The sequence below is a fragment of the Rhinopithecus roxellana genome, chromosome 4 (assembly GCF_007565055.1).
Source record: "Rhinopithecus roxellana isolate Shanxi Qingling chromosome 4, ASM756505v1, whole genome shotgun sequence".
NCBI classification, from domain to species: Eukaryota; Metazoa; Chordata; class Mammalia; order Primates; family Cercopithecidae; genus Rhinopithecus; species Rhinopithecus roxellana.
In genome coordinates, this window is record NC_044552.1 from 120,003,914 (window position 1) to 120,027,900 (window position 23,987).

Consider the following 23,987-nt stretch of genomic DNA (forward strand, 5'->3'; position numbering starts at 1 on the left):
TTTCACCACGTTGGCCAGGATGGTCTGGATCTCTTGACCTTGTGATCCACCCACCTCAGCCTCCCGAAGTGCTGGGATTACAGGCGCGAGCCACCGCGCCCGGCCTTTTGCTCATTTTCAATGTCAAACTTTCCTCACATTATTTTAAATACCACTTTTATTCAAAATTTCCAAGCTTACCATTATACAAAGTTCTCTTGCCATTTTACTATTTGAATATTCCAGAAGATAAGCTATTGTTTAAAAGGAAGTAGAAAGGCAATACAGATTTCAGATGAAGCCCTGAAAGTAATTGGAACAGGCGTAAAGAGTTTTCATGGTGCAGTCATATTTCAGGTTAGTGTTAAACATGTTCTAGCACTTCAGATCCAGCATTTCACAGGTATTGTCTATGGCTAAGTTTACAAAGTGAGAGAGAGGGGGTAGCAAAAATTAGTAAATAACATTGGTATGTGGAAGGAACAAGAATGGAAGTACTTTGTGAATGACAGGTTTTCTTTTTTCTTTCTTTCTTTTTTTTTTTTTTTTTTGAGACGGAGTCTCCCTCTGTCACCCAGGCTGGAGTGCTGTGGCCAGATCTCAGCTCACTGCAAGCTCCGCCTCCCGGGTTCAAGCCATTCTCCTGCCTCAGCCTCCCGGGTAGCTGGGATTACAGGCGCCGCCACCTCGCCCGGCTAGTTTTTTTTTTTGTAGTTTTTAGTAGAGACGGGGTTTCACCGTGTTAGCCAGGGTGGTCTCGATCTCCTGACCTCGTGATCCGCCCGTCTTGGCCTCCCAAAGTGCTGGGATTACAGGCTTGAGCCACCGTGCCCGGCCAAATGACAGGTTTTCAAACATTTTTATCTAGATGGTGGTGACTCTGAAATTTACCTCTTAAACTCTTCTGAACTCCATTTTTTCTCTCCAACTCTTCCCTGGATAGTACTGCTGGAACTTCAACACTCCAAACTGAATTCATCACCTGTACCCCATCCTACTGCAAACTGATGTTCTTTCCTTTATCCGTGAAGCTAGTTGGACATCCCTATAAAGTGTGTGTTCTGTCTTTTCCTCTCCACTGCTGCCCCCCCAAAACCCCCACCCCCAATAATAGATGCTCATCACTATCCCCAACTGCTGCATTGGTCTCCTAGTTTGGACTCTACCCATAAATTTAATCTTTATGTTGCCATCTCTGGGATGTTTTTCAAGTGCAAAATTACAATCATTTTAAAACCAAAATTTACTCATTGATGTCTTCCTGTTGTACGAACCTTAGTCATGATGAACTGTAGGAACTCCCTATGAACTGTTTTTGGCTGCTTTGCCTTATGCTGCTACTTGTTCACTTATCTATCTTAAAGTCTTACACCCTAGCAAAAAATTTCCAATTCCTGTTTTTGTTCTGAGGCCACTGAATGCAGCACATACCTTTAGACTAGTAATTCATTCCACTTATGTGTCTCCGCCAAAATAAAATATTAGCATTTAGTATTGTGGTTGGAACACATACTGTAGTTATGTAATAAATGGTCCTTGAGTGTATAAATGAAAGAATGGTAATTCCATATTTATAAAGGCTTGATTTAATTTTATGGCTGCTGCTGCTGCTTGAAACAAGTACAGTCTGAGTTGTGTTAAAAATGTGCTGGGATTACAGGTGTGAGCCACCGCTCCTGGCCGAGATAGGTTCTTGATTGCTGTGTTCAAATCCTTAAAGGGCATTTCCAGATAAGAGACATGTTCAAATCACATAGGATCAGGAGACTGGTATTTGATACTTCCTTGTCCGATCTCCTCATTTTAACATGTTACATATTTAAAGGACAGAAATCAGTCAGTAGGTAAAAAAATCTTAGGGACATAGGCTTGTGAGCTCAATATAATGAGCTAATTCAATATAATGAGCTAATAATTGACAACTAGATACTTTAAAAAGTGTTACATGCAGCTTGTGAATAGCAAGTTTTCTGCCTGGATCAAACTGGGGGAGGGGAACACAGGAAAACCTCAGAAAGCAAGCCACCATATGTTTGAACACTACTCAGAGACAACAGAAAAGCTAGCTTTGTGGTGTCAGAAAAGCTTTCTTGGACCTTATCATTCTAAGAGTTCAGGAAAATCTAATTTCATGTAAAAATGAGCAATGGAAAAAATGTCCAATCACATAAAAGGATTTTGTCAAAATGGAATTATGAATGCTTTAGTAAACCGTGGAGGAAATTGTCTGAAGAATTTAGAAGAAAGTTGTCAGCAAAGCATTCATGGATGTAGTGTTTGACCTGGGCCCTCTTTGCTACCTAAATCAGTTGGAATATTAAGCTATGTTAATAGTGCAGCTGGAACAGTAGTGGTTCCCTTCTTATTCTGCAGGAATGTTTTCCTTCTGACTCTGCTGTTTGATAAGAGTGGGAAAGGGAGGGGGTTATAAAGCTGTGATTTATTCACAAGGGCATAGGGAAGGACAAGGAACTTGAGAAATTGTGACTTACTCCATGTGGGGTTTCTGATCCATCATCATCCTTGTTCTGCACTTAAATTTCAGCCATATCCAGCTCAGACTACTGGGCATATCACTAATTGCTATCAATTGTTTTGCTAGTTGCTTAGTCCCAAATCATTCTTTATCATCTTTTCTGTCATACCACATTTAGGTATTTTATTCAACAAACAAACTGAATGCCTATTATATACCAGACACTCTTCTAAAGCACTGGGGAAAGATACAGCATGGATCAAAACAAATTCCTGTTCTTCTGGAGTCTACAATTTTGTTTGGTGGTAGGGGAAGCATATCTGAATATGACGATAAGTGCTATAGAGAAAGCAAGTTAAGGTTAGAATGAAAAGAGATGCCCCACTGGCATGTAAGCTCCAGGAGACAAGGACCTGCCCTGCTCATTAAGGCATTTTTCGTGCTTAGAATGGTGTCTGCTACGTAGTAGATATCCATTATTTGTTGAATGAGTAAATGATGTTGACCATAGATAAATTAAAAACTTAACACTTTCAAATTATGTCAGTAGCAGGCACACATCTTAAATTGTTGTATTACTCCAGTGCCCGTCTTGCTGAAATTCAGAAGAGGAAGCTATTTCGTATGAAGCCAATAATCTCAAATCAGAAATAAAAACAGATACCACCTGTCATCACTTGCCATCCTCGGCTAAGCCAGGAGTGTCCGACCCATATTCGGTAGCCTGGATACTTAGGTGTATTTAGTGAACTAACAAATGAATCCTAGCCACTGCAAAGCTTCAAAACCCTCGGGAGTAGTGCTTGGCTTCTGCTAGTCCCACAGGTATTTTAATATTAGCTGAATAAATGAAATAACCAAAAAATAAATCGCGACTGTGTCAGGTGAACTTGGGAAGGCAGATGCGCTTAGGGTCCGGCTGTAGTGAGTAACACACTCCCTGCGAAGAGTTACACGGAGTACGAACTCTGGACCGCGAGTCCGGCTCACCGGTTTGTACCTAAAAACCTTCACTTGCGCGAGCGCCGCTGTCCCAACGCGACCTGCCCCGCCCGTCATCTCCTATTGGCTGCCTCTCGGAAGACCCGCCTCTTGAGAAGGAAAAGCTGTCGCTTTCTGAATTGCCTGACGTCATGCAATGACCAATCAGAAGCAGCGATCTTCAGTTTTGCCCAATGAGACTGGGTACGGGTCCTAGCCCGCGGAGTTTGATTTCGTCCTGGGATGCGGAAGTAGCTGTCCCGTCAAGCGGAAGTAGCGGTCCAGTCCTAGGGACTAGAAGGTGGGTTGGTTGGGTGCGGGAGGAGGTGGGCGAGCTTCCCGTAACGTTATCCTGGCTGAACGTGAGGCTCCAGGGCTGGGCACTGGGTCGACCTCTTGTTCTTCACTGAGGTCATCGTTACCGCCTGTGGCTGCAAGCCGAGACGCGCGGGTGGAAACTGGGTCGAGGTCTGGGTAGACGTCTGAGCGATGTGGACAAGGAGTGGCGCAGTCTGGAATTTGATTGAGAATTCTTAACCCCTCCACTTGATGTTCTGGTGATTCCCGGGGGCTTGGCTTCGGAGGAAGGTGAGCAAGGCTACCACGCTGTGTTTGGAGAGCACCAGGAAGCTTGTGGCCAAAGCGAGGGACGCGATCCGGCTCTGGTCACGGCCTGTTACTAGATGGGTGACCAAGTCACGTCACCTATCTGGAATTCATGCTCCTTATTTTAAAAGAGCTAGGAGGGATGGGCGGTACTTCGATATGTGTGTGAGAAGAGCTGTTCATTTTTAAAGAACTTTGAGTCGGGCCCTTGCCTGCTTTCAAGGGTCGGCTAAACTCACCCATCTGCTAAGAGTCTCAGCCCAAAGCTTTCAGGAAAGCGAGCTTCGTTGTGGCATGTAACTTGAAGCCTTGCCTACTAAGTAGATGTCCAGTTTGTTCTTGATTGGTCTCTATTAACTAGGCCCCTTCATAAGCTCAGACATCCTATGAGGTTTTAATGTAATTTAACCAATAAATTGGAATTTCCTTTACAACCCTCTCTTTCCCCCAGACTTCCCCTTCCTTTCTTTCTCTTTGACTTCCTTCAAAATAGTGCTGGCTAGGAGAAATTAGTTGACGGTGTAGTGTGTATCAAGAGGACTTTTCCAGGTCATGTAGTACAATTTGTGTGGCATTTATTTGTCAAGAGTAACATTTTCTAAAATTTTCCCCAAAGGCACCAAGAAACTGATAATGCTCCTTTGAATTGGCTTCTGTATTTGCTTCATCAATGTCTCTCATACTGAATATCTTAAGAGAGATGCTGGAGTATTTTGGTGTTCCTGTAGACCAGGTAAATATCTTTTAGTGGATTGGAATGGATCTGTTGTATTTGTTCTTGGGTTTCATTTTGAAATGACTTGTATGTAGTCATTTGATTTAAGGCAAAACTGTTACTTCTTTTTAGGTGGAACAAAGGTGAGTTTGCAATAGTATAGCTTTGATGGTTTGAGTTAGAAGAGGGATGAGATTATTGAGAACATATTTACCTGATAAGACAAATGCCAACAGAAGATACAAAGGAAGCAAAATATAGACATGACCTTCACAGAATTACATTTATTGCACAGATACATTAAAACTTCTATTCAGGGTAATTTATAAACAAGTTCAATATTTAAACCTCGATAAATCCAGAATAAATCTAATGGAAAGAGGGTGATTTAGGCCTGAGAATTATAAACTGTATTAGTCTGTTCTCATGCTGCTAATAAAGACATACCCGAGACTGGGTTATTTATAAAGGAAAGAGGTTTAATTGACTCACAGTTCCACATGGCTGGGGAGGCCTCACAGTCATGGCTGAAGGCAAATGAGTAGCAAAGTCACATCTTACATGTGGCAGACAAGAGAACTTGTGCAGGGGAACTCCCTTTTATAAAACCATCACATCTCATGAGACTTATTCACTACCACAAGCATAGCATGGGGGAAGCCGGCCCCATGATTCAGTTATCTTCACCTGGCCCCACCCTTGACACGTGAGGATAATTACAATTCAAGGTGAGATTTGGGTGGGGACACAGCCAAACTCTATCATAAGCAAATCAAATTTTATCTACTTGTGGAACATCTACTGTATCTAAAGACAATATGCTTGTTTCTGCAGGTAATACAGAGGAGTAATACATGGTTCTTGTATTCATAATGCTTAAAATATGAGGAATAAGAAACAATAAAGATAACTGGAATATGAGATTGACTATAAGGAAAACAGGTGGGGTGAATTAGAAGATAGTGGTCAAGGATAATTTAAGATTTTTTTAAAGCAAAAGTAAGTTGAAAAATGATGGTGCCATTATTATGAATGGGCATCTTAGTATGAGAAAGTAGTATGAATATGGAGATGAGGTCAGTCAGAGGTGATGTTAGAACATATAAGTAGAAATATCCTTCAGACAATTGGATATATATATATGGTTTTAGAATGTAGGAAAGAAAAAGATTCAGTTTTGGGGGTTACCTGCTTTGTTTTGATATTTGAAGCCATGGACCTTGATAATGGCAAATGTCATTAGATGTGATTGAAACATTTTACGTTTCAGTAATCAAGAGACTAAAGATAACAGCTGAACAGTTCTTTATCACTATTGCATTATTGATGCCCTTAAGAATTTCTGTAAGTGGAGAATGGGACTGTGTTGGAGTAGTTCGAAGAATGTCAGGAAGGGAAGTGGGATCAGCAACCTTCTTTTGAAAAGTTTGCTTGTGAAAAGAAATTGAGAGAGGCCATCAACCTGAAGGGGCCACAGGATGGAATTTTTATTTTTATTTTTAAAGTTAAAAGTAACTTCAGCATATTTGTCATCACTCTGGAAGAAACAGACAGGAAGAAATTTAAGATACACATGAGAGAGTGATTGAACAACAACTTTGAGAAGGTAGTTGGGTAAGGGATCTAATTAAATAAGTCTTGGAAAGGAGAGAGACTCTCCTGCCTTAAAGAACAATGAAAGTGAGAGAGAGTGAAAGAGATTTTTTTTTTCTAAGATTGAGTCTTGCTCTGTTGCCCAGGCTGGAGTGCAGTGGTGCAATCTTGGCTCACTGTAACCTCTGCTCCCAGGTTCAAGTGATTCATCTGCCCCAGCCTGCTGAGTAGCTGGGATTACAGGAGCCTGCCACCAATGCCCATTGATTTTTATATTTTTAGTAGAGATGGGGTTTTACCACGTTGGACAGACTGGTCTTGAATTCCTAACCTCAAGTGATCTACCTGCCTTGGCCTTCCGAAGTGCTGGGATTACAGGCGTGAGCCCCCACGCCCGGCCTGAAAAGAGATTTTGAATGGAGCTAAGTAAGAGAAATGAAGTTGAGGTATGTCAAGTTGAAGTTCTTGGTTTTCTCAGTAAGAGCAGAGACAAGGTCACTTGCAGGTAATGAAGTGGTGGGATTTGAGAAGGGATTTCAGAGATTGGAGACTGCTCTGGGCAATGTGGTATAGAATCTAACTTGTTATGAAGGGATTTCAGAATACCTGTGAGAACCCAGCTGAAGTCATCATGGAGTCGTAGTTTTTCTAAATATTGTCGTTTTTTTTTTTCCTAGCTAAGAGTAATTAGGGTCGTGTATTCATTAGCAATGTGCGAGCACATAAATATAATATCGAAAGAATGAACCATTTTTGAGTGACACTGAACATATTACTGAAATAATTAACCAGAAAATCCATACTTGGTAGGAAAATTAGTGAAGTCGAAATGTGGATGCTAGACCAGGAATAGAGGGAAGATGAAATAACAAGAATGATGAAGATGGCCAGATGTGGTGGGTCACTCCTGTAATCCCAACACTTTGGGAGGCTGAGGCAGGCAGATCACTTGAGCTCAGGTTTTCAAGACCAGCTTGGGCAACATGATGAAACCTCGTCTCTATAAAAAATACAAAAATTAACCAGGCATGGTCATGTGCACCTGTGGTCTCAGCTACTCCAGAAGATGAGGTAGGAGGACTGCTTGAGCCCGGGAGATGGAGGTTGCAGTGAACCCTGATCATGCCCCTGCACTCCAGCCTGGGTGACAGAGTGAAACCCCATCTCAAAAACAAACAAACAAAAAAAACAAACCTCAAAAAGCAAACAACAACAACGACAAAAGTAGTGAAGATGTCCAGGGGCAACGAAGGAATGAGAGAAAGGACAGGAGTTTATTAGGATGGAAACTGCTGAGCAAGATAGGAAGGTATCATTTAAATTAACTAAGAGCTAACCCAACTCTTGGGTGACTGTACATGCCGTAGGTAGCCCTCATGGTAGCAAAGCCTCTATGCCTGTGGTTCTTAGCAGGGCTACGCGGATGAATGGTCTATAGAACACTTTAAATATAGATGCTCAATCCTCCAAATATTCCAATAGTAATAGGTCTGGGATCTATATCCTCTAGGCTGTGAAATCCAGTATGATAGCCACTGGCCACATGTCACTTTTAAGTACTCAAAATATCTGAATTGAGATCTTCTGTAGGTGTAAGCTATATAAGGGATTTTGAAGACTGAGTGTGAAAAAAATGTAAAATAATCTTAGCAATTTAAAAACATTATCAGTTGAGCATCACTCAAAACCTGAAATCTGAAATGCTCCAAAATCCCAAACTACTTGAGTGCCAGCATGACACCACAATGGGAAAATTTTACACCTAACCTCATATGATGGGTCACAATCAACACGCAGGTGCATAACCCACAGTTTACTTAGCCTGCTGTTGTTGCTTGTTGCTGTTGTTTAACAGCTGAGACAGGCTGTTTATTGGATGTTTTAACGAGGATGCTTATAGGATGCTACTTATATCTGTTGGGATATTAGGAAAAATGTCCAATTTATTATATCTTTTGGCTGGTGGGGGAGAGTAGTTCCTGTGGCAATGGTTTACACTAATTTGGGAAGCCCACACTGAAGGATGAAGTATTATTTGAGCTATAGTGGCACATTTTCACTTCTAATACCTTTTCAAGAGCTTACTGCCAGCAGATACATTTTGCTTTATGTCAATAACTCTTTGAATTGTCTAGGACCTGATTTATTTATTCCCTTTTTTATTTCTCCTTTAAAGGATATTACATAAGTATACTCCGTATTACCTCGTTGCTTGATAAATTGAAATTGTCAATTTTTGGTTGGGCCAAAAAGATGGGATTTGTAGCTAGAGGAGGGGATGCAATTTTTTTGAACAAAGTTTCCTCCAGGGTGTTTGGACATTATCAGAAACAGAACAAAATGAATTGTGCTTTTTAAAAGATCTTCCTGGAATGTATATATGTTTACTACCATCTTTTTTTTAGACAAATACTCATAAAGTTCTATTATTTGAAGAAAGGCTCTGCCATTCTATACTTCTTTTTAAAAATAAATGTATTTTACAGGACTCCCTGTATTTTTAAAAAAATGCCACCACATCCTTTTTACATCTCCTTTTTTCATACTTATATAAATCTGCTTAATCAGAGTGCATTTTAATTCATACTTTATGTTTAAAATAGGTTTTGCTGATTTGGGAAAATAAAGACTATGGATCAACTAGGAGTATTGTTCGTATTATTGGGAAAATGCTTCCATTAGAACCTTGTCGAAGACCTAATTTTGAGGTAAGTCAGTCAACATAAATTGTTTAAGTACCAAGTACAAAATAATCCTAGGTACTCTTACAGATACAGGGTAGAACAACAAAGGAAGAAACATTTCCTGCAAGCCAAAAACCTTTAATTTACCCTTGGGAACAAGCCATTTCATATATATTTTTGTGGTTTTGTTTATTTAAATACAATCATGCATCATTTAATGATGGGAGGATACATTCTGAGAAATGCATTGTTCAGTGATTTTGTCATTGTGCAAACATCACAGAGTATACTGGCACAAACCTAGATGGTATATGGCCTACTGCGCACCCAGGCTATATGGTATGACCTGTTGCTTCTCGTCTGCAAACCTGTACAACATGTTACTGTACTGAATACTGTAGACAGTTGTTACATAATGATAAGTGTTTGTGTATCTAAACATAGAAAAAGTACAGTAACAGTCTAATAAAAAGATAAAAAATGTTACCTCTGTATAGGGCACCTACCATGAATGGAAGACGGGAAGTTGCTCTGGGTGAGTCAGTGAGTGGTGAGTGAATTTGAAGGCCTAGGACATTACTGTACACTACTGTAGACTTTATAAACACTGTACACTTAGGCTACACTAAATTTATACAAAAACCCTTTCTTCAATAATACATTAACCTTAGCTTACTGTAACTTTTTTATAAATGTTTTTATTTTGTAAAAACTTTTTGACTCTTTTGTAGTAACACTTATCTTAAAACACATTGTACAGCTATCCAAATATTTTTTATATCCTTATTCTATAAGCTTTTTATGATTTAAAATTTTTTAAATTTTTTGTACTTTTTAAATTTTTTTGTTAAAACTAAGACACAAGCACACATGTTAGCCTAGGCCTACCCAGGGCAGAATCATCAGTATCACTGTCTTCTACCTCCACATCTTGTCCTGTTGGAAGACCTTCACTGGCAATAACATGCATGGAGCTGTCACCTCCTACGATAACAATACCTTCTGGAATACCTTCTGAAGGATCTTCCTAAGGCTGCATTATAGTTAACTTTTTATTTTTTTTAATTTGTTTTTTAGATAAGGTCTTGCTGTCACCCAGGCCGAAGTGCAGTGACATGATAATGGCTCACTGCAGCCTCAACCTCCTGGGCTCAAGTGATCCTCCCACCTCAGCCTCCTGAGTAGCTGGAACTACTTGGGAGGTGCGCACCACCACACCTGGCTAACTTTTTTTTTTTTTGTCTGATAGAGACAGGATCTTGCTATGTTGCCCTGGCTGGTCTTGAACTGCTGGCCTTAATTGAGCCTCCTGCCTTGGCCTCCCAAAGTGCTGGGATTACGGGAATGCACCACCATGCTCAGCCAACTTTTCTTTTAAAGTAGAAGGAATACACTCTAAAATAATAATAAAAAGTATAATATAGTATATACTCACGATAGGAATATTTCAGTTTCATTGTAATCTTATGTGACCCCATGTATATGCAGTCCATCACCAACCTAAATGTTACGTGGTACATGTCTGTAATGACATTCACAGATGGGCAAGTGTGAACAATAACTGAAGAGCTTATTTAATTTTATTTTGCATTTTATGATAGATGAAATTAACCAGAGAGAATATTGCTTAGTGCTTAGACTTCAGCATAACATTTTTCCCAGTGTTCTTTCTTGCTAACAGGTGCATGTTTTTCTATTGAATATTCTTTTTCTTTTTCTTTCTTTTGGATCATTAACTAATTTAATACCATGAGGCATGTGTCTTCTCCTGAATCCCTGCAGAGCTCTGACTTTTTTTTTTTTTTTTTTACTTTAGTTGATCCCGCTCTTGAACTCTGTAGACTCTGATAATTGTGGATCTGTGGTTCCTTCTTTTGCTGATATTTTGTATGTGGCAAATGATGAAGAAGCCAGTTATCTCAGATTTCGGTAATTTTATATGCTTACCTTGGGAAGTGGGCTATAAACTGAATTCTTGCTTGTGTCGAAGCTTGGTCCGATTGATTGAGCTTTTTTTGTTTTGTTTATCTTCAAACTGTGCTGTGCCCTACTATATCTTCTTAGTAAAGAAGCCTGGCTGTTTTTCATTTTTTTAGCCAGTTTTTTTTTTAAAATGCACGTTTAAACCTAACACCAGGCCTAGGAGGGAGTGGTTATCAAAGGGATATTAGAATCATATATTTAGCCAAAACTTACATAGTGTTTACTGTGCACCAGGCAATGATGTTAAATGTATTTCAAAATTTGGATGTGTTACTCCTAGAGAGTATTACCTTATATGTTAGTATATTCAGATACAGGCTCTAAGCACTGTGTCAATTATTTAAGTATTCTGGCTGATCTTCTTATGTATCAAACTGGCACCAATTTTCAAATAGTTAAAAGAACATACATTTCACCCTAACGTAATCCTGAATGTAAGACTCTTTATTAACTTATATAGAACTTCTAAATAAATTAACTTATCTGTTGGCACCAATTTTCAAATAGTTAAAAGAACATACATTTCACCCTAACATAATCCTGAATGTAAGACTCTTTATTAACTTATATAGAACTTCTAAATTAATTAACTTACCTGCATTTAAAGTTAGTAAGTAGAGCAATTGCAGGATAATTATTTTTGTTTTATAATCTAAAAGCAAAGTTTGTTTTGTTTATTCCCTGGTCACTGAATGGTCCTTTATTGGAGGCTACGTTCTGTTTATATTGGGAATACAAAGCTAAATAAGATGTTTTCTTTGTCCTTAGTGACTCTAGAAATAATCATGGGGGGTAGAGAGTAGTTTTTTTTTTTTTGAGACGAAGTTTCACTCTGTCAACCAGGCTGGAGTGCAATGGCACGATCTTGGCTCACTGCAACCTCTGCCTCCCAGGCTCAAGCGATTCCCCTGCCACAGCCTCCCGAGTAGCTGGGACTACAGGGCCATACCATCACACCCAGCTAATTTTTAAAAATATTTTTAGTAGAGACAGGGTTTCGCCATTTTGACCAGGCTGGTCTCAAACTCCTGTCCTCAGGTGATTCACTGCCTCAGCCTCCCAAAGTGTTGGGATTACAGACGTGAGCCACCGTGCCTGGCCTGAGAGTAGCTTTTATTTTGTTTTATTGTCTTTTGATTTTCATTTCTTGTTTATTTCACCCACAGAAATAGTATATGGAAAAATGAAGAAGAGAAGGTGGAAATTTTTCATCCTTTGCAACTAGTTCGGGATCCACTGTCACCTGCTGTAAGACAGAAAGAAACAGTGAAAAATGATATGCCTGTAAATGAAGTTACAATTAAAAAAATAGCTGCCCTTGAAAATGAGCTGACTTTTCTTCGCTCTCAGATTGCAGCAATTGTAGAAATGCAGGAACTGAAAAACAATGCAAATTCTAGTAAGTAACACCAGGAGTTTTGTTGCAGTTAGATGATAACTCATGGTATAGCCTATACCAACCTGTACAGCATGATACTGTACTGAATATAGTACATACAGTAGCATACAGGAACATCTAGTGTTTAAGTGAGTACAATTCTGAATAAGTACCATGAAAACATTAAATGCACATAAAAGGATGTTGGATATTCAAAATTGTTATGTCTGATGTTTATTCAAGATAAATTAAGACACATTTGTAGTGAGGGGATGGCTTTGATTTAAAGAAGAACTAGCTTCACTATACTAGAAGATTTGTGTTTTTGTATTAAAAAGTCTGTTGTCTTCTATGTGAGCTTTTCTTTTCTTTTTTTTTTGAGACGGAGTCTCCCTCTGTTGCCCAGGCTGGAGTGCAGTGGCGTGATCTCGGCTCACTGCAAGCTCTGCCTCCCAGGTTCACGCCATTCTCCTGCCTCAGCCTCCTGAGTAGCTGGGACTACAGGCGCCCACCACCATGCCTGGCTAATTTTTTGTATTTTTAGTGGAGACGGGGTTTCACCGTGTTAGCCAGGATGGTCTCGATCTACTGACCTCGTGACCCACCCGCCTCGGCCTCCCAAAGTGCTGAGATTACAGGCATGAGCCACTGTGCCCGGCCCTCAGAAAGCTTTTCTAACTCTTCATGAAAGCATTGGAGATTAAAGAGGAAGAATGCATTGGTTTGAAAGAGGATATAGGTTTGAGGCATCATATGTTTATAGTTTTTAGTTATTGCTGCTACACTTCCAGCAAGTTGAGGTGAGTAATGTTTTCCTGATGATTGTTTTATAAATTTATAGAGATATAGCTTGCTTTAAACATATGCACACACACACACACAACATGTATGTATTTGTGTATGTGTGTATAAAATGTAAAGCAATCTAGGTACTGAATGCTTTTCACAACAGATTTGGCTGTAAAGGGCTGTGTGTAAATATAATTGCTAAAAATTTTTTAATACATATGTATACAAATGCATAAATACACATATAATTTAATATATTTATACAGTATATATTTATAACATAATTTACATATCAACACATTATATAATATACAATAACTTATATTTATACATAATAAGTAAAATGATACATAACTATACACAGTTTTCTTAAGCAATCATGTTTACCCACAGTCCTTTAGGAGCAAATCTGTTGTGGAAAAGTTAAATACTCAGTACCCATCTTAAGCTTTGCTTAGAAAATAATATGCTTATTTCTCAATGTCATTATAGAGTGAATACATCAAATTGTATTTCTAACTACAAGTTGTTGATTATGTTTTAGCTTTTTAAAATAGAGGATGAAGTTCAGAGTATATGCGAATTACTGAAAAAACACATTTTTTTGTTTGTTTGTTTAAAATTCATTCTCCAACCCCCTCTGCTCTTGGGCCTACACTGAAAATTCCTAACTGGATTAAAAATGAATTCACAATTTGACCTGACTCTTAAATTACTAAGCAGATGGAATTGATTCTCTTTCCTTGCTACTATATCGCTACTTTTAGTAGCATTACAGAAATTGCTCCTGTTTTGGTTCTAATTAGTGTTATTAATATATATTACGTTAGAGATAATTGTGCATGATTTTGTAATCAACCACTTTGTTTGTAGGTTCCTTTGGCTTGAATGACAAGCCCATTAGTTTGGGCCAGTTGTCATCATCGCGGGCTGCCCATCTGAATGTGGAGCTGGATCAGTTTCCAAGTTCAGTGCTTTCTTCTCCTCCTCCTCCACCACCACTGCCTCCTCAGTTTTCATCTCTCCAGCCACTGTGTTTTCCTCCCGTACAACCAAGATCTAGTAATATTTGTGACTCAGATAATCCAGCTACTGAAATGAACAAACAGAACCTGGCTGCTAATAAGACCAATTGTAGTCATTCAAAAAGCCAGAGAAATAAAGATATTCCAAACATGTTGGACGTTCTAAAGGATATGAATAAGGTTAAGCTTCGTGCAATTGAGCGGTATGTTGTTGTAATTTGAAAAGTGAACTGAAATTTTGTCAATTATATGTTTAGAAAAATTATTATGTTTATGAAAATTAACATATATGTCTTTTTTCGTATTCTTTACCCCTGAATACCTATCCCAGAGATAATGACATTCAATTATTTTTGACTACTTCTTCTACTGTCTCTTATCACCATATTTTTGAAACAACATACTTATTTACTATTTCTTGATATTTTAATTATATTGACTTCCAATTGTAGGATATTAGGAATATATTTTCTTAGATATTCTACACACACACATCTTGCTACGTCTTCCTGAAATAGTGAAACCACAATCTTTAGTTAAATGAGTATTCAAAATTAATATCCTTATTATAACAGTAAACACCCACAGTAAGCCATTTCTCATATTGTAACCCAGGCTGGAGGGCAGTGTTGAAATTATGGCTCACTGCAGCCTCGACCTTCTGGGCTCAAGTGATCCTCCCACCTCAGCTTTCTTAGTAGTTGGGACTATAGGCGTGTGCCACCATGCCTGGCTAATTTTTGTATTTTTTGTAGAGATGAGGTTTCGCCATGTTGCCCAGGCTGGTCTCGAACTCCTGAGCTCAAGCACTCTGCCCATGTTGGCCTCCCAAAGTGCTGGGATTACAGGTGTGAGCCACTGTGCCTGGCCCCATTTCATATATTTTGACTACATTTTGTTTGTTGAATAATTTTTTTAGAGTTAATAATTGCCTCTCTGAGTTGCATTTGTGTGTGTGTGTGTGTGGTGAGAAAACATAATGAGCTCTATTCTGTTAACAGATTTTTATGTGTGTAATACGGTATCATTAACCATAAGCATAATGTTGTACAACAGGTCTCTAGAGCTTTTTCATCTTGCATAACTGAAATTTTATACTCATTGAACAGTAATTGTTTCCCTCTCCCCTGATCCCCTGGCAACTGCCATTCTTCTTTCTACCTCTATAGTTTGATTGCTTTATTTTTTATTTTATCTTATTAAAAAAAATAGAGACAGGATTTCACTGTGTTGCCCAGGCTGGTCTTGAACTCCTGGGCTCAAGCAATCCTCCTGCCTCGGTCTCTCAGAGTACTGGGATTACAGGCGAGAGCCACTGTGCCCGACCTAGTTTGATTACTTTAGATACTTCATATAAGTGAATCATGCAGCATTTATCTTTTTGTGACTGACTTATTTCACTTAGCATACTGTATATTCTATGTATATATCCTGTTTCTTAATCCATTCATCTGTTGGTAGACATTTAGTTTGCTTCCATGTCTTGTCTATTGTGAATAGCGCTGCAATGAATGTGGGTGTGCAGATATGTCTTTGAGATACTGATTTCACATCTTTTGGATAAGTACCCAGAAGTGGGATTGCTGGATCATAGGGTAGTTCTATTTCTAATTTTTGGATGAACCTCCATTTAGTTCTTGGTGGTTCTCCTCGAGGATCCCTCTGTGCCCGAAGGATTTCCTTCGCTTACCTCTTGAGCATTCTTGCCCCCCTTTTTTCTATGCTGCATCATTGATTTCCTAAATGTCATATCTTCCTGTAGCTTCCAGAGAAACATAAAAGGTAGATTAGTTTAATACTTTGCATGTCCAAAAATGTTCTTTTATTCTTTTTTTTGAGATGGAGTCTGGCTGTGTCGCCCAGGCTGGAGTGCAGTGGCATGATCTTGGCTCACTGCAACTTCTGCCTCCCGGGTCTTAGTTCAAGCAATTCTCTTGCCTCAGCCTCCCAAGTAGCTGGGATTACAGGCACGTGCCACCATGCCCAGCTACTTTTTGTAGTTTTAGTAGAGACGGGGTTTCACCATGTTGGCCAGGCTGGTCATGAACTCCTGACCTTACGATCCCTGGCCTCAGCCTCCCAAAGTGCTGGGATTACAGGTGTGAGCCACTGTGCCTGGCCCACATTTTTAATTTTTAACAACTGTTTCTTTTTCTTCACGTGCTTCTTTTTAAAATCTTTTTGGTTTTATTGGTCTTATCCCACTGACAGTATTAAAAGTATAGATTTGTTTTAAGTTTTTCTGTCTTCTTGAATTACTCTATTTTTTGTGAGTTTCTTTTTTCCTTTTAGCTTTGATCTCTACCTTTAGTTTTGTAGGCTTGTGTAAGCATCTGGTGATTCTTATTTAAAAATGAGGCAAGGAAAAGCTGATTGCATGTTCTTTGTGTGAGGTGGGCTTATCAGCTTGGGGGCTTCACAATTTAGTGATTAGGGAGAGGACCATTTTCTTGGCCACATCCCAGAGCTGTATGTCTTTTCTTTTGGGCTACAGGATTTTCCTTAGAAAGTTCTTCAGTCACCCTCATGGTCAGGAGGGGTGGGGATTACACAGTGGGTGCAAGCCAGGTCACTGGAGAGCTGAGTGGGGAAAGACGAGCAAGAGAGAAGTGTCTGTTCAGCACAGACTTTTCACTCATGCCCCACGCTCTCACTTTCATCAGCTTTCCAGCTTCCAGCATCTGGTTGCAATTCTTATCTCCTGTCCCCCTTCTAATCTCTTTGTCCTTGTGGATATATAGACCTTTTTCATTTCTTTACTGTCATTTTAGTAGGATTTCACAAGGGATTTGTCATGTTTACCTGGAAATCCCTTAGAGAGGTTTTTGGTGAGAAAATAGATGTATTTTCTGTATAGTAATAGTCCTAGGACAGATAAGTCAGTTCTGTTTTTAATGAGGTTGTGAGTTTGACCTTGCAATGATGCAGAAAGGGCTCATTTTAAGTGAAATCCTTGTGAAGAGGAAAGAGAAGGGAAACCAGTAACCAAAGGAAGAGCCTGAGGTAGCTTGTTGAGAAAAATCCTATGGCTGTAGGTGCATGCTTGGCCCCAACTAGATCTTGTACTTATGTCATCAGGCTTAGTATCAAACAGCAACTCTGTGACTGTTACCATCACTGGAAAAACAACTAAAAGGCCAGTAGACTCTGCCTCCTGTCCGCCTGCTCTCTCCTGAATTCCCTGTACAGCTAACTTTGTTTTGTACATTGCTGAGCAATCAGATGAGCTCTCTCACCTCTTTACACCTACAGATTCCCCATGCAGATTCTCTGCCTTCCGTCTTGCTGTTGTGAGCAAAGTGTCATCATTCATGGCCAGGCTCTTCCTTTGGTTACTGGTTTCCCTTCTCTTTCCTCTTCACAAGGATTTCCCTTAAAATGAGCGCTTCTGCATCACTGAATCTTCCTTCTTTACCTCATCCTTCTCCTCATACCTGAGTACTTCCCATCTTCAGAACACATGTACTCTCAGCTGTTGTTCTGTTGTTCTGCTCCCCTTTCTGATAGGAATTCTTGAAGTTGTCTATAATTTGTGTCTGTCAATGCTGCCTTCTACCCACAGTGACTCCACTGGAAACTGCTTCACCAGTGATCTCCATGTGGCTAAATCCAGTGGTCTCTTTGCATTGCTTGTCTTACTTGACTTCTTGGCAGCATTTGATACAGCCCATGGTGGTCCCCATCTCCTCCCTGGACACTTCCTTTTTTTTTTTTTTTTTTTTTTTTTGAGACGGAGTCTCGCTCTGTTGCCAGGATGGAGTGCAGTGGCATGATCTCGGCTCACTGCAACCTCTGCCTCCTGGATTCAAGTGATTCTTCTGCTTCAGCCTCCGGAGTAGCTGGGACTACAGGTGTGTGCCACCTGTGTGCCCGGCTAATTTTTGTATTTTTAGTAGAGACGGGGTTTCACCATATTGGCCAGGGTGGTCTCATCTCTTGACCCCGTAATCTGCCTGCCTCGGCCTCCCAAAGTGCTGGGATTACAGGTGTGAGCCACTGTGTCCGGCCTGGAGCACTTTGTTTACTTGGTTTCTGGGAAAGCATACCCCCAGGTTTCCTCTGACCTCATCGGCTATTCCTTCTTATTCCTTTAACTCTTCCCCCTGGGCCTGGTCTTTAAATGTTGAAATACCTGGTTCAGACCTCAGCCCCCTCTCTTCTCTGTCCATGCTGTTTCCTTTGGTGAGCTCACCTAGTCCTGTGGCTCTAAATACCAGCTGTATGCTTATGACTCAAATGTTTATTTTTCTAGCCCTGATCTCTCCTCTGAGCCCAGGTGCATACACCCAAATTCCTACTTGACATCTTTATTTGCCTGTCTCATAGGTATCTCGTTTCACAGGTACAAAATAGGACTTTTCCTTCCTACCTGTTCTTTTCCGCCACCTTGAAAACCTGTTCTTTCCCATGTCTTTTGCATCTTAGCAAATGGCAACACGATCACCCGGTTACTTAAGATCTAGGAATCAGGCCAGGTGTGGTGGCTCACACCAGTAATCCCAGCACTTTGGGAGGCCGACGTGGGCAGATCACTTGAGGTCAGGAGTTCAAGACCAGCCTGGCCAACATGTTGAAACCTTGTGTCTACTAAAAATACAAAAATTACCCGGGCATGGTGGCGCACGCCGGTAATCCCAGCTACTAGGAGGCTGAGGCAGGGGAATTGCTTGAGCCCAGGAGGCGGAGGTTGTAGTGAGCCACTGCACTCCAGCCTTGGTAACAAAGCGAGACTCCGTCTCAAAAAAACAAAAACAAATATCTAGGAATCATCATTCATCTTTATTTTCTGTTCTGTCTCCCACACTCCCCATCAGCACATAGCTCAATTCTGTGGACCCTCTTGACCTCCACTGCCACCTCCCCAGGCCAAGCCCACTCTTATCTAGCTTGAACTTCCGCAGCAGCCTCCTCAGTGGTCTATTTTCATTCTTGCCTCCTTATGTATTCTGCAGATAGTGACCAGAAGTCAGATCAGGCCATTCTTCTGCTTCAGACTCTTCTGTGGGTTTCCATTGTGCTTTGAATCAGTTCCAGAGCCCTTGCTGTGTCCGTAGGTCCCTCCAGGAGCCAGCCCTCGCTTCTCTCGCTGAACTCCTCCTATGTCCCGTGTTTGTCCACTGAGCTCCAGCTGCAGTTGGTTTCCTTTTTCCATTTCTCACACATGCCAAGCTCCTTCCTGATGCACCCCCAGATGTTTACACTAAAACTGACCCCTTGTCATTTTCTTAAAGAGGATGTTGCTTCCTTAAAGTGGCTTTTTTTCTGATCATGTCTCATCTAAAGTGCTTCTGTCCCTAGTCACTACTACATCTCCCTATTTTTTATTTTTTAATTTAGTTTTTTTTTTTTTTTTTTGAGACAGGGTCTTGCTCTGTCACCCAGGCTGGAGTGTAGTGGTGCCACGACTCACAGCAGCCTTGATCCCCTTGGCTCAAGTGATCCTCCTGCCTTAACCTCCCAAGTAGTTGCCTGGCTAATTTTTCATTTTTTTGTAGAGACAGGGTCTCGCTATGTTACCCAGGCTGCTCTCGAACTCCTGAGCTCAAGCAGTCCTCCCACCTTGGCCTCCTAAAGTGCTGGGATTACAGACACGAGCTACCGTGCCCAGCCTCTGTTTTGTTGTATTCACAGCACTTATTACCATCCAAATGATCTTACTCACTAGTATATTGATGATAATCTTGCTATAAGAATAGGAAGCAGAATACTCCCAAAGCATAAAATGGAGCTGGATGTAGTAGTGGGCATTCAATGAAGATTGAATGAATGAATGCCCAAACAGATGAACAATTTGCCTAATTTTATTTTTTTGCATGAACTCTAATCCTTTTAAAAGTTCCTATTGGCCGGGCGCGGTGGCTCAAGCCTGTAATCCCAGCACTTTGGGAGGCCGAGACGGGCGGATCACGAGGTCAGGAGATCGAGACCATCCTGGCTAACACGGTGAAACCCCGTCTCTACTAAAAAAAATACAAAAAACTAGGCAGGCGAGGTGGCGGGCGCCTGTAGTCCCAGCTACTCGGGAGGCTGAGGCAGGAGAATGGCGTAAACCCGGGAGGCGGAGTTTGCAGTGAGCTGAGATCTGGCCACTGCACTCCAGCCTGGGTGACAGAGCGAGACTCCTTCTCAAAAAAAAAAAAAAAAAAAAAAAAAGTTCCTATTTGAATTTTCCTACCCATTAGGAAATTAGAAAATCACAATAATAAAGATCTTCAGCATAGTGACATCTGACAAATCTCAGGTCCTAACAGGGTTATGGCGGAGTCCCAAGTCAGATCGGTTCTTGGTTCTTCTGATTCTTCATTCATTGTGCTTTCCTTATGTCATTGCAAAAATTTCTTGAAGGTTAGATTATTTTCAGTCTCTTGAAGACTAATTAAATTGTAAGATATTATGCTTGTATTCCTGCTATGTTTGTCAACAAGGAGCTAAAATTACATCCAAGTTTTAATAAATTCATTTTTTTTTTTTTTTAAATAGGTCACCTGGCGGTAGACCCATTCATAAGAGGAAAAGACAGAATTCACATTGGGATCCAGTTTCTTTAATATCTCATGCACTTAAGCAGAAATTTGCATTTCAAGAAGATGACTCTTTTGAGAAAGAGAATAGATCTTGGGAATCTTCCCCATTTTCTAGTCCAGAAACTTCAAGGGTAAGCTACACTAATGGAATATTAATTTTTCAGTTTTTCTCAGATGTATTGTTTCCGTTACAGCTTTGTGTTCAAGTTCTCTTGAAGTAATTGTGCAGAATGGGCTATATAATTGTTTATTGATGCTGCTAATGTTTCTGGGGTTTTTTTTGTTGTTAATTTTATATGCTCATTTGCACTTTTAGCCTATTATGAGGTCTTTTGAAATAAAATACTTAATTTTAAAAATATTTGTGCATATGTTTATAATGACTTATCTTAGGTGCCAATTTGATGTTGCCATCTGCAGTATGAACTGGGTGTCTGACAGTTTGAGAGGGCCGGGGAAGAATGGCGCAATAGATTCCCCCTAACCATATGGAATGTGAATACGCCAAGATTTTTCTCTGTCAAATATACAGACTTTGGATATTTTGTTGAATATAATGTTAACTCTGCATGTAAAAAAGCAAATGGGATTATAGTTATCTTTAGTGACAGCACTTACTGGATGCCTAGGATGACAAACACTGGATTTTAAGCATTTGAGCCTTAAGACCACTATTTACTTGAAGTCTCTTTTCTTAAATTTAGAAGTAATTCTAATTTTGGGGTGGTTTTCGCATGTCTTAATTTAGTTGAGGTAGTATTAACACATAAGAATAAGCCCTGGACAGGAGTGTGGAAGAGGAACAGCATCTACAGTCAGCTAGATAGCACTGAGGAAGGACAGATGTCAGCACAGGAAGAGACTGGAAAGCTCAGATGCATTGAGTCCTCAAAGAGTGTAACAGGGCTGGGCGTGGTCATCCCAGCACTTTGGGAGGCTGAGGTGGGCAGATCACTAGGTCAGGAGTTCGAGACCAGTGTGACCAACATGGTGAAACCTCGTCTCTACTAAAAATACAAAAATTAGCCAGGCGTGGTGGTGTGCGCCTGTAATTCCAGCTACTCAGGAGGCTGGGGCAGGAGGATTGCTTGAACCTGGGAGGCGGAGGTTGCAGTGGGCCAAGATTGTGCCACTGCACTCCAGCCTGGTGACAGGGCGAGACTCCATCTCAGAAAAAAAAAATAAAAAAATGTAACAGAGTGGAGGGACTTGTCACACACACACATTCCCACTCCAGTGCTAGCAACTTCTTAGCTCACCATTTGTGTGTGTGTGTGTGTGTGTACTTTAATATCTGATGTTTAGCATGTTGACTTAGAAAATGATATTCTTTTAACTATTTAAGAAGACAAGGCTGGGCGCGGTGGCTCAAGCCTGTAATCCCAGCACTTTGGGAGGCCGAGGCGGGTGGATCACGAGGTCAGGAGGTCGAGACCATCCTGGCTAACACAGAGAAACCCCATCTCTACTAAAAATACAAAAGAAATTAGCCAGGCGTGGTGGCGGGTGCCTGTAGTCCCAGCTACTTGGGAGGCTGAGGCAGGAGAATGGCGTGAACCCGGGAGGTGGAGCATGTAGTGAGCCGAGATCACGCCACTGCCCGCCAGCCTGGGTGACACAGCGAGACTCCATCTCAAAAAAAAAAAAAAGGAAGGCAAGAAGTTTGCTTTAGAACTATTACCATAAAAATGCAAATGTGTCTCAATGTTTAATTTTATCATTTGTAGAGCAATTTGTAACTTGCAAAATACCTTTTTTACTCATCTCACTAGATCTTTATAGCAGTAACCGCCTTCCCCCGAGTAATATGAGGAAAACGAACCCTGTAGTGCCTATAATCCCCTATATAAGGGGCAGAGCAGAGACTAGAACTTGGTGTCTTAAAATTTCAGGATGTTTGAAAACCTGCAGTTATCTGAGAAGTTCCCGTAGGCGGGACACACCGTTTCCCAGTGATAGTGGATAAGTGAAGTGTTACTAGCTTGTCATTTACTGCTTGCTGTTAGTTCAGTGTCTCTTCGCACTTTCCAACCAACTACAAGTTTTTTAGAGAATCATCTTTTTTTTTTTTATGTAATTTTTAGCACTTAATTTCAGGCTGGGCACATAGGGACTCCAATTTTAGTTGCCTAAGAGCTCAGTCTGTGCCGCTGAGAGTGTCTCGTTCACGTTTGTCCTTGGCTGTGAGTGTAGTACCTGATACACAGCCAAATAACGATGTATTATAGTAATACATACAGTAAGTAAATATTGTGTGTTAAACCTCAGAGGGTCATCTGGCCTTTGTCTTGCCATTCTTTTTTTTTTTTTTTTTTAACATTAGAATAATTTGTATGTTAAATATTTGCTTTATTTCAGTTTGGACATCACATTTCACAGTCAGAAGGACAGCGAACTAAAGAAGAAATGGTCAACACGAAAGCTGTTGACCAAGGTATCAGCAATACAACCCTTCTAAACTCAAGGATTTAAACTCAACTTAAGGTTGAGCCTTAAACTTCTAAAACTTCTTCCTGGATGATAAATTATTCTTAGAAACTGATTTGGACTGTTAAAGGCTAAAAGTAGATGTATTTAAAGACTTTTCTTGACACATTTTGCCTACACTTGCTATGTAAATATCTATGCCTGTCATTTTTGTTTCCTTTGTTCCTTTCTACATTTACACTCTGTTCTTCTGTACATAGAGCTTAAAATAAACATTCCTTTTGAACTTGCTTGTGTTTTGTAACAATTCAAATTCATGTTTTCTCACCACGTAGTCTGACCTTTTTGTTTGTTTGTTTTTTGTGAGGAATTTCATAGGTAGTTTCTTGAATAATAGAAATGAAACATAAGTTTGCAACAGATATTTTGTCCCTCTTCACCCACATACTAATGTGATATGGAAATTTACATGTTTCCCTGGACCCTTCAGACTGTGCAGCAGCCAGGGAGCTCAGGTCACCATTGCGATGGACTCAGCCACACCCATTTTGCCAAGCTCTTCACTTTCAACAAAGCCCAGGTTTCCTACAGTTTTCTTGTTGTGGCAGAGAGTTGCTTGCCTGGCCCCACCTCCATTCTCAACCCTTTCTCCTGGCCATATTCCAGGTAGGAGTGGCTGTGTGGCAGTTATGACCATGAAGAAAAGGGTTAGAATCACAGAGATGACATTGCTGAACTGTTGAACCAACATCACCAAGTCCTGTTTGCAGACTTCTTGTCAGAAAGATATATTAGAAAAATATGCCCTGTGGGTTTTCTGTTACTTG

The 23,987-nt window shown here is 40.3% G+C and overlaps 1 protein-coding gene across 4 annotated transcripts; it reads left to right on the forward strand.

Moving 5' to 3' along the window:
* Window positions 1-777: 777 nt before the first annotated feature.
* Window positions 778-23,450, forward strand: MTFR2 (mitochondrial fission regulator 2). 4 transcript variants are annotated; one of them, XM_030929649.1, is made up of 8 exons: window positions 778-4,775; window positions 6,633-6,796; window positions 8,954-9,058; window positions 10,851-10,963; window positions 12,184-12,416; window positions 14,058-14,412; window positions 20,690-20,864; window positions 23,092-23,450. In XM_030929649.1, the coding sequence occupies exons 2-8, from the start codon at window positions 6,767-6,769 to the stop codon at window positions 23,203-23,205; spliced, it is 1,125 nt and encodes a 374-aa protein (XP_030785509.1). In that variant the 5' UTR covers window positions 778-4,775; window positions 6,633-6,766; the 3' UTR covers window positions 23,206-23,450. The 4 variants fall into 4 exon arrangements, with proteins under 4 accessions (XP_030785509.1, XP_010377771.1, XP_010377772.1 ...); XM_010379469.2 differs by lacking the exon at window positions 6,633-6,796 and having other exon boundaries at window positions 778-4,024; window positions 4,659-4,775; XM_010379470.2 differs by lacking the exon at window positions 6,633-6,796 and having other exon boundaries at window positions 778-3,737; window positions 4,659-4,775.
* Window positions 23,451-23,987: the final 537 nt, after the last annotated feature.

Excerpts from the sequence above, each read along its gene's own strand:
- MTFR2 (XM_030929648.1), top strand. The coding sequence starts at position 4,713 with ATGTCTCTCATACTGAATATCTTAAGAGAGATGCTGGAGTATTTTGGT. Across the intron at positions 9,059-10,850 it reads GTCGAAGACCTAATTTTGAG|TTGATCCCGCTCTTGAACTC; the intron begins GTAAGTCAGTCA and ends TTTTTACTTTAG. Across the intron at positions 20,865-23,091 it reads CTAGTCCAGAAACTTCAAGG|TTTGGACATCACATTTCACA; the intron begins GTAAGCTACACT and ends GCTTTATTTCAG.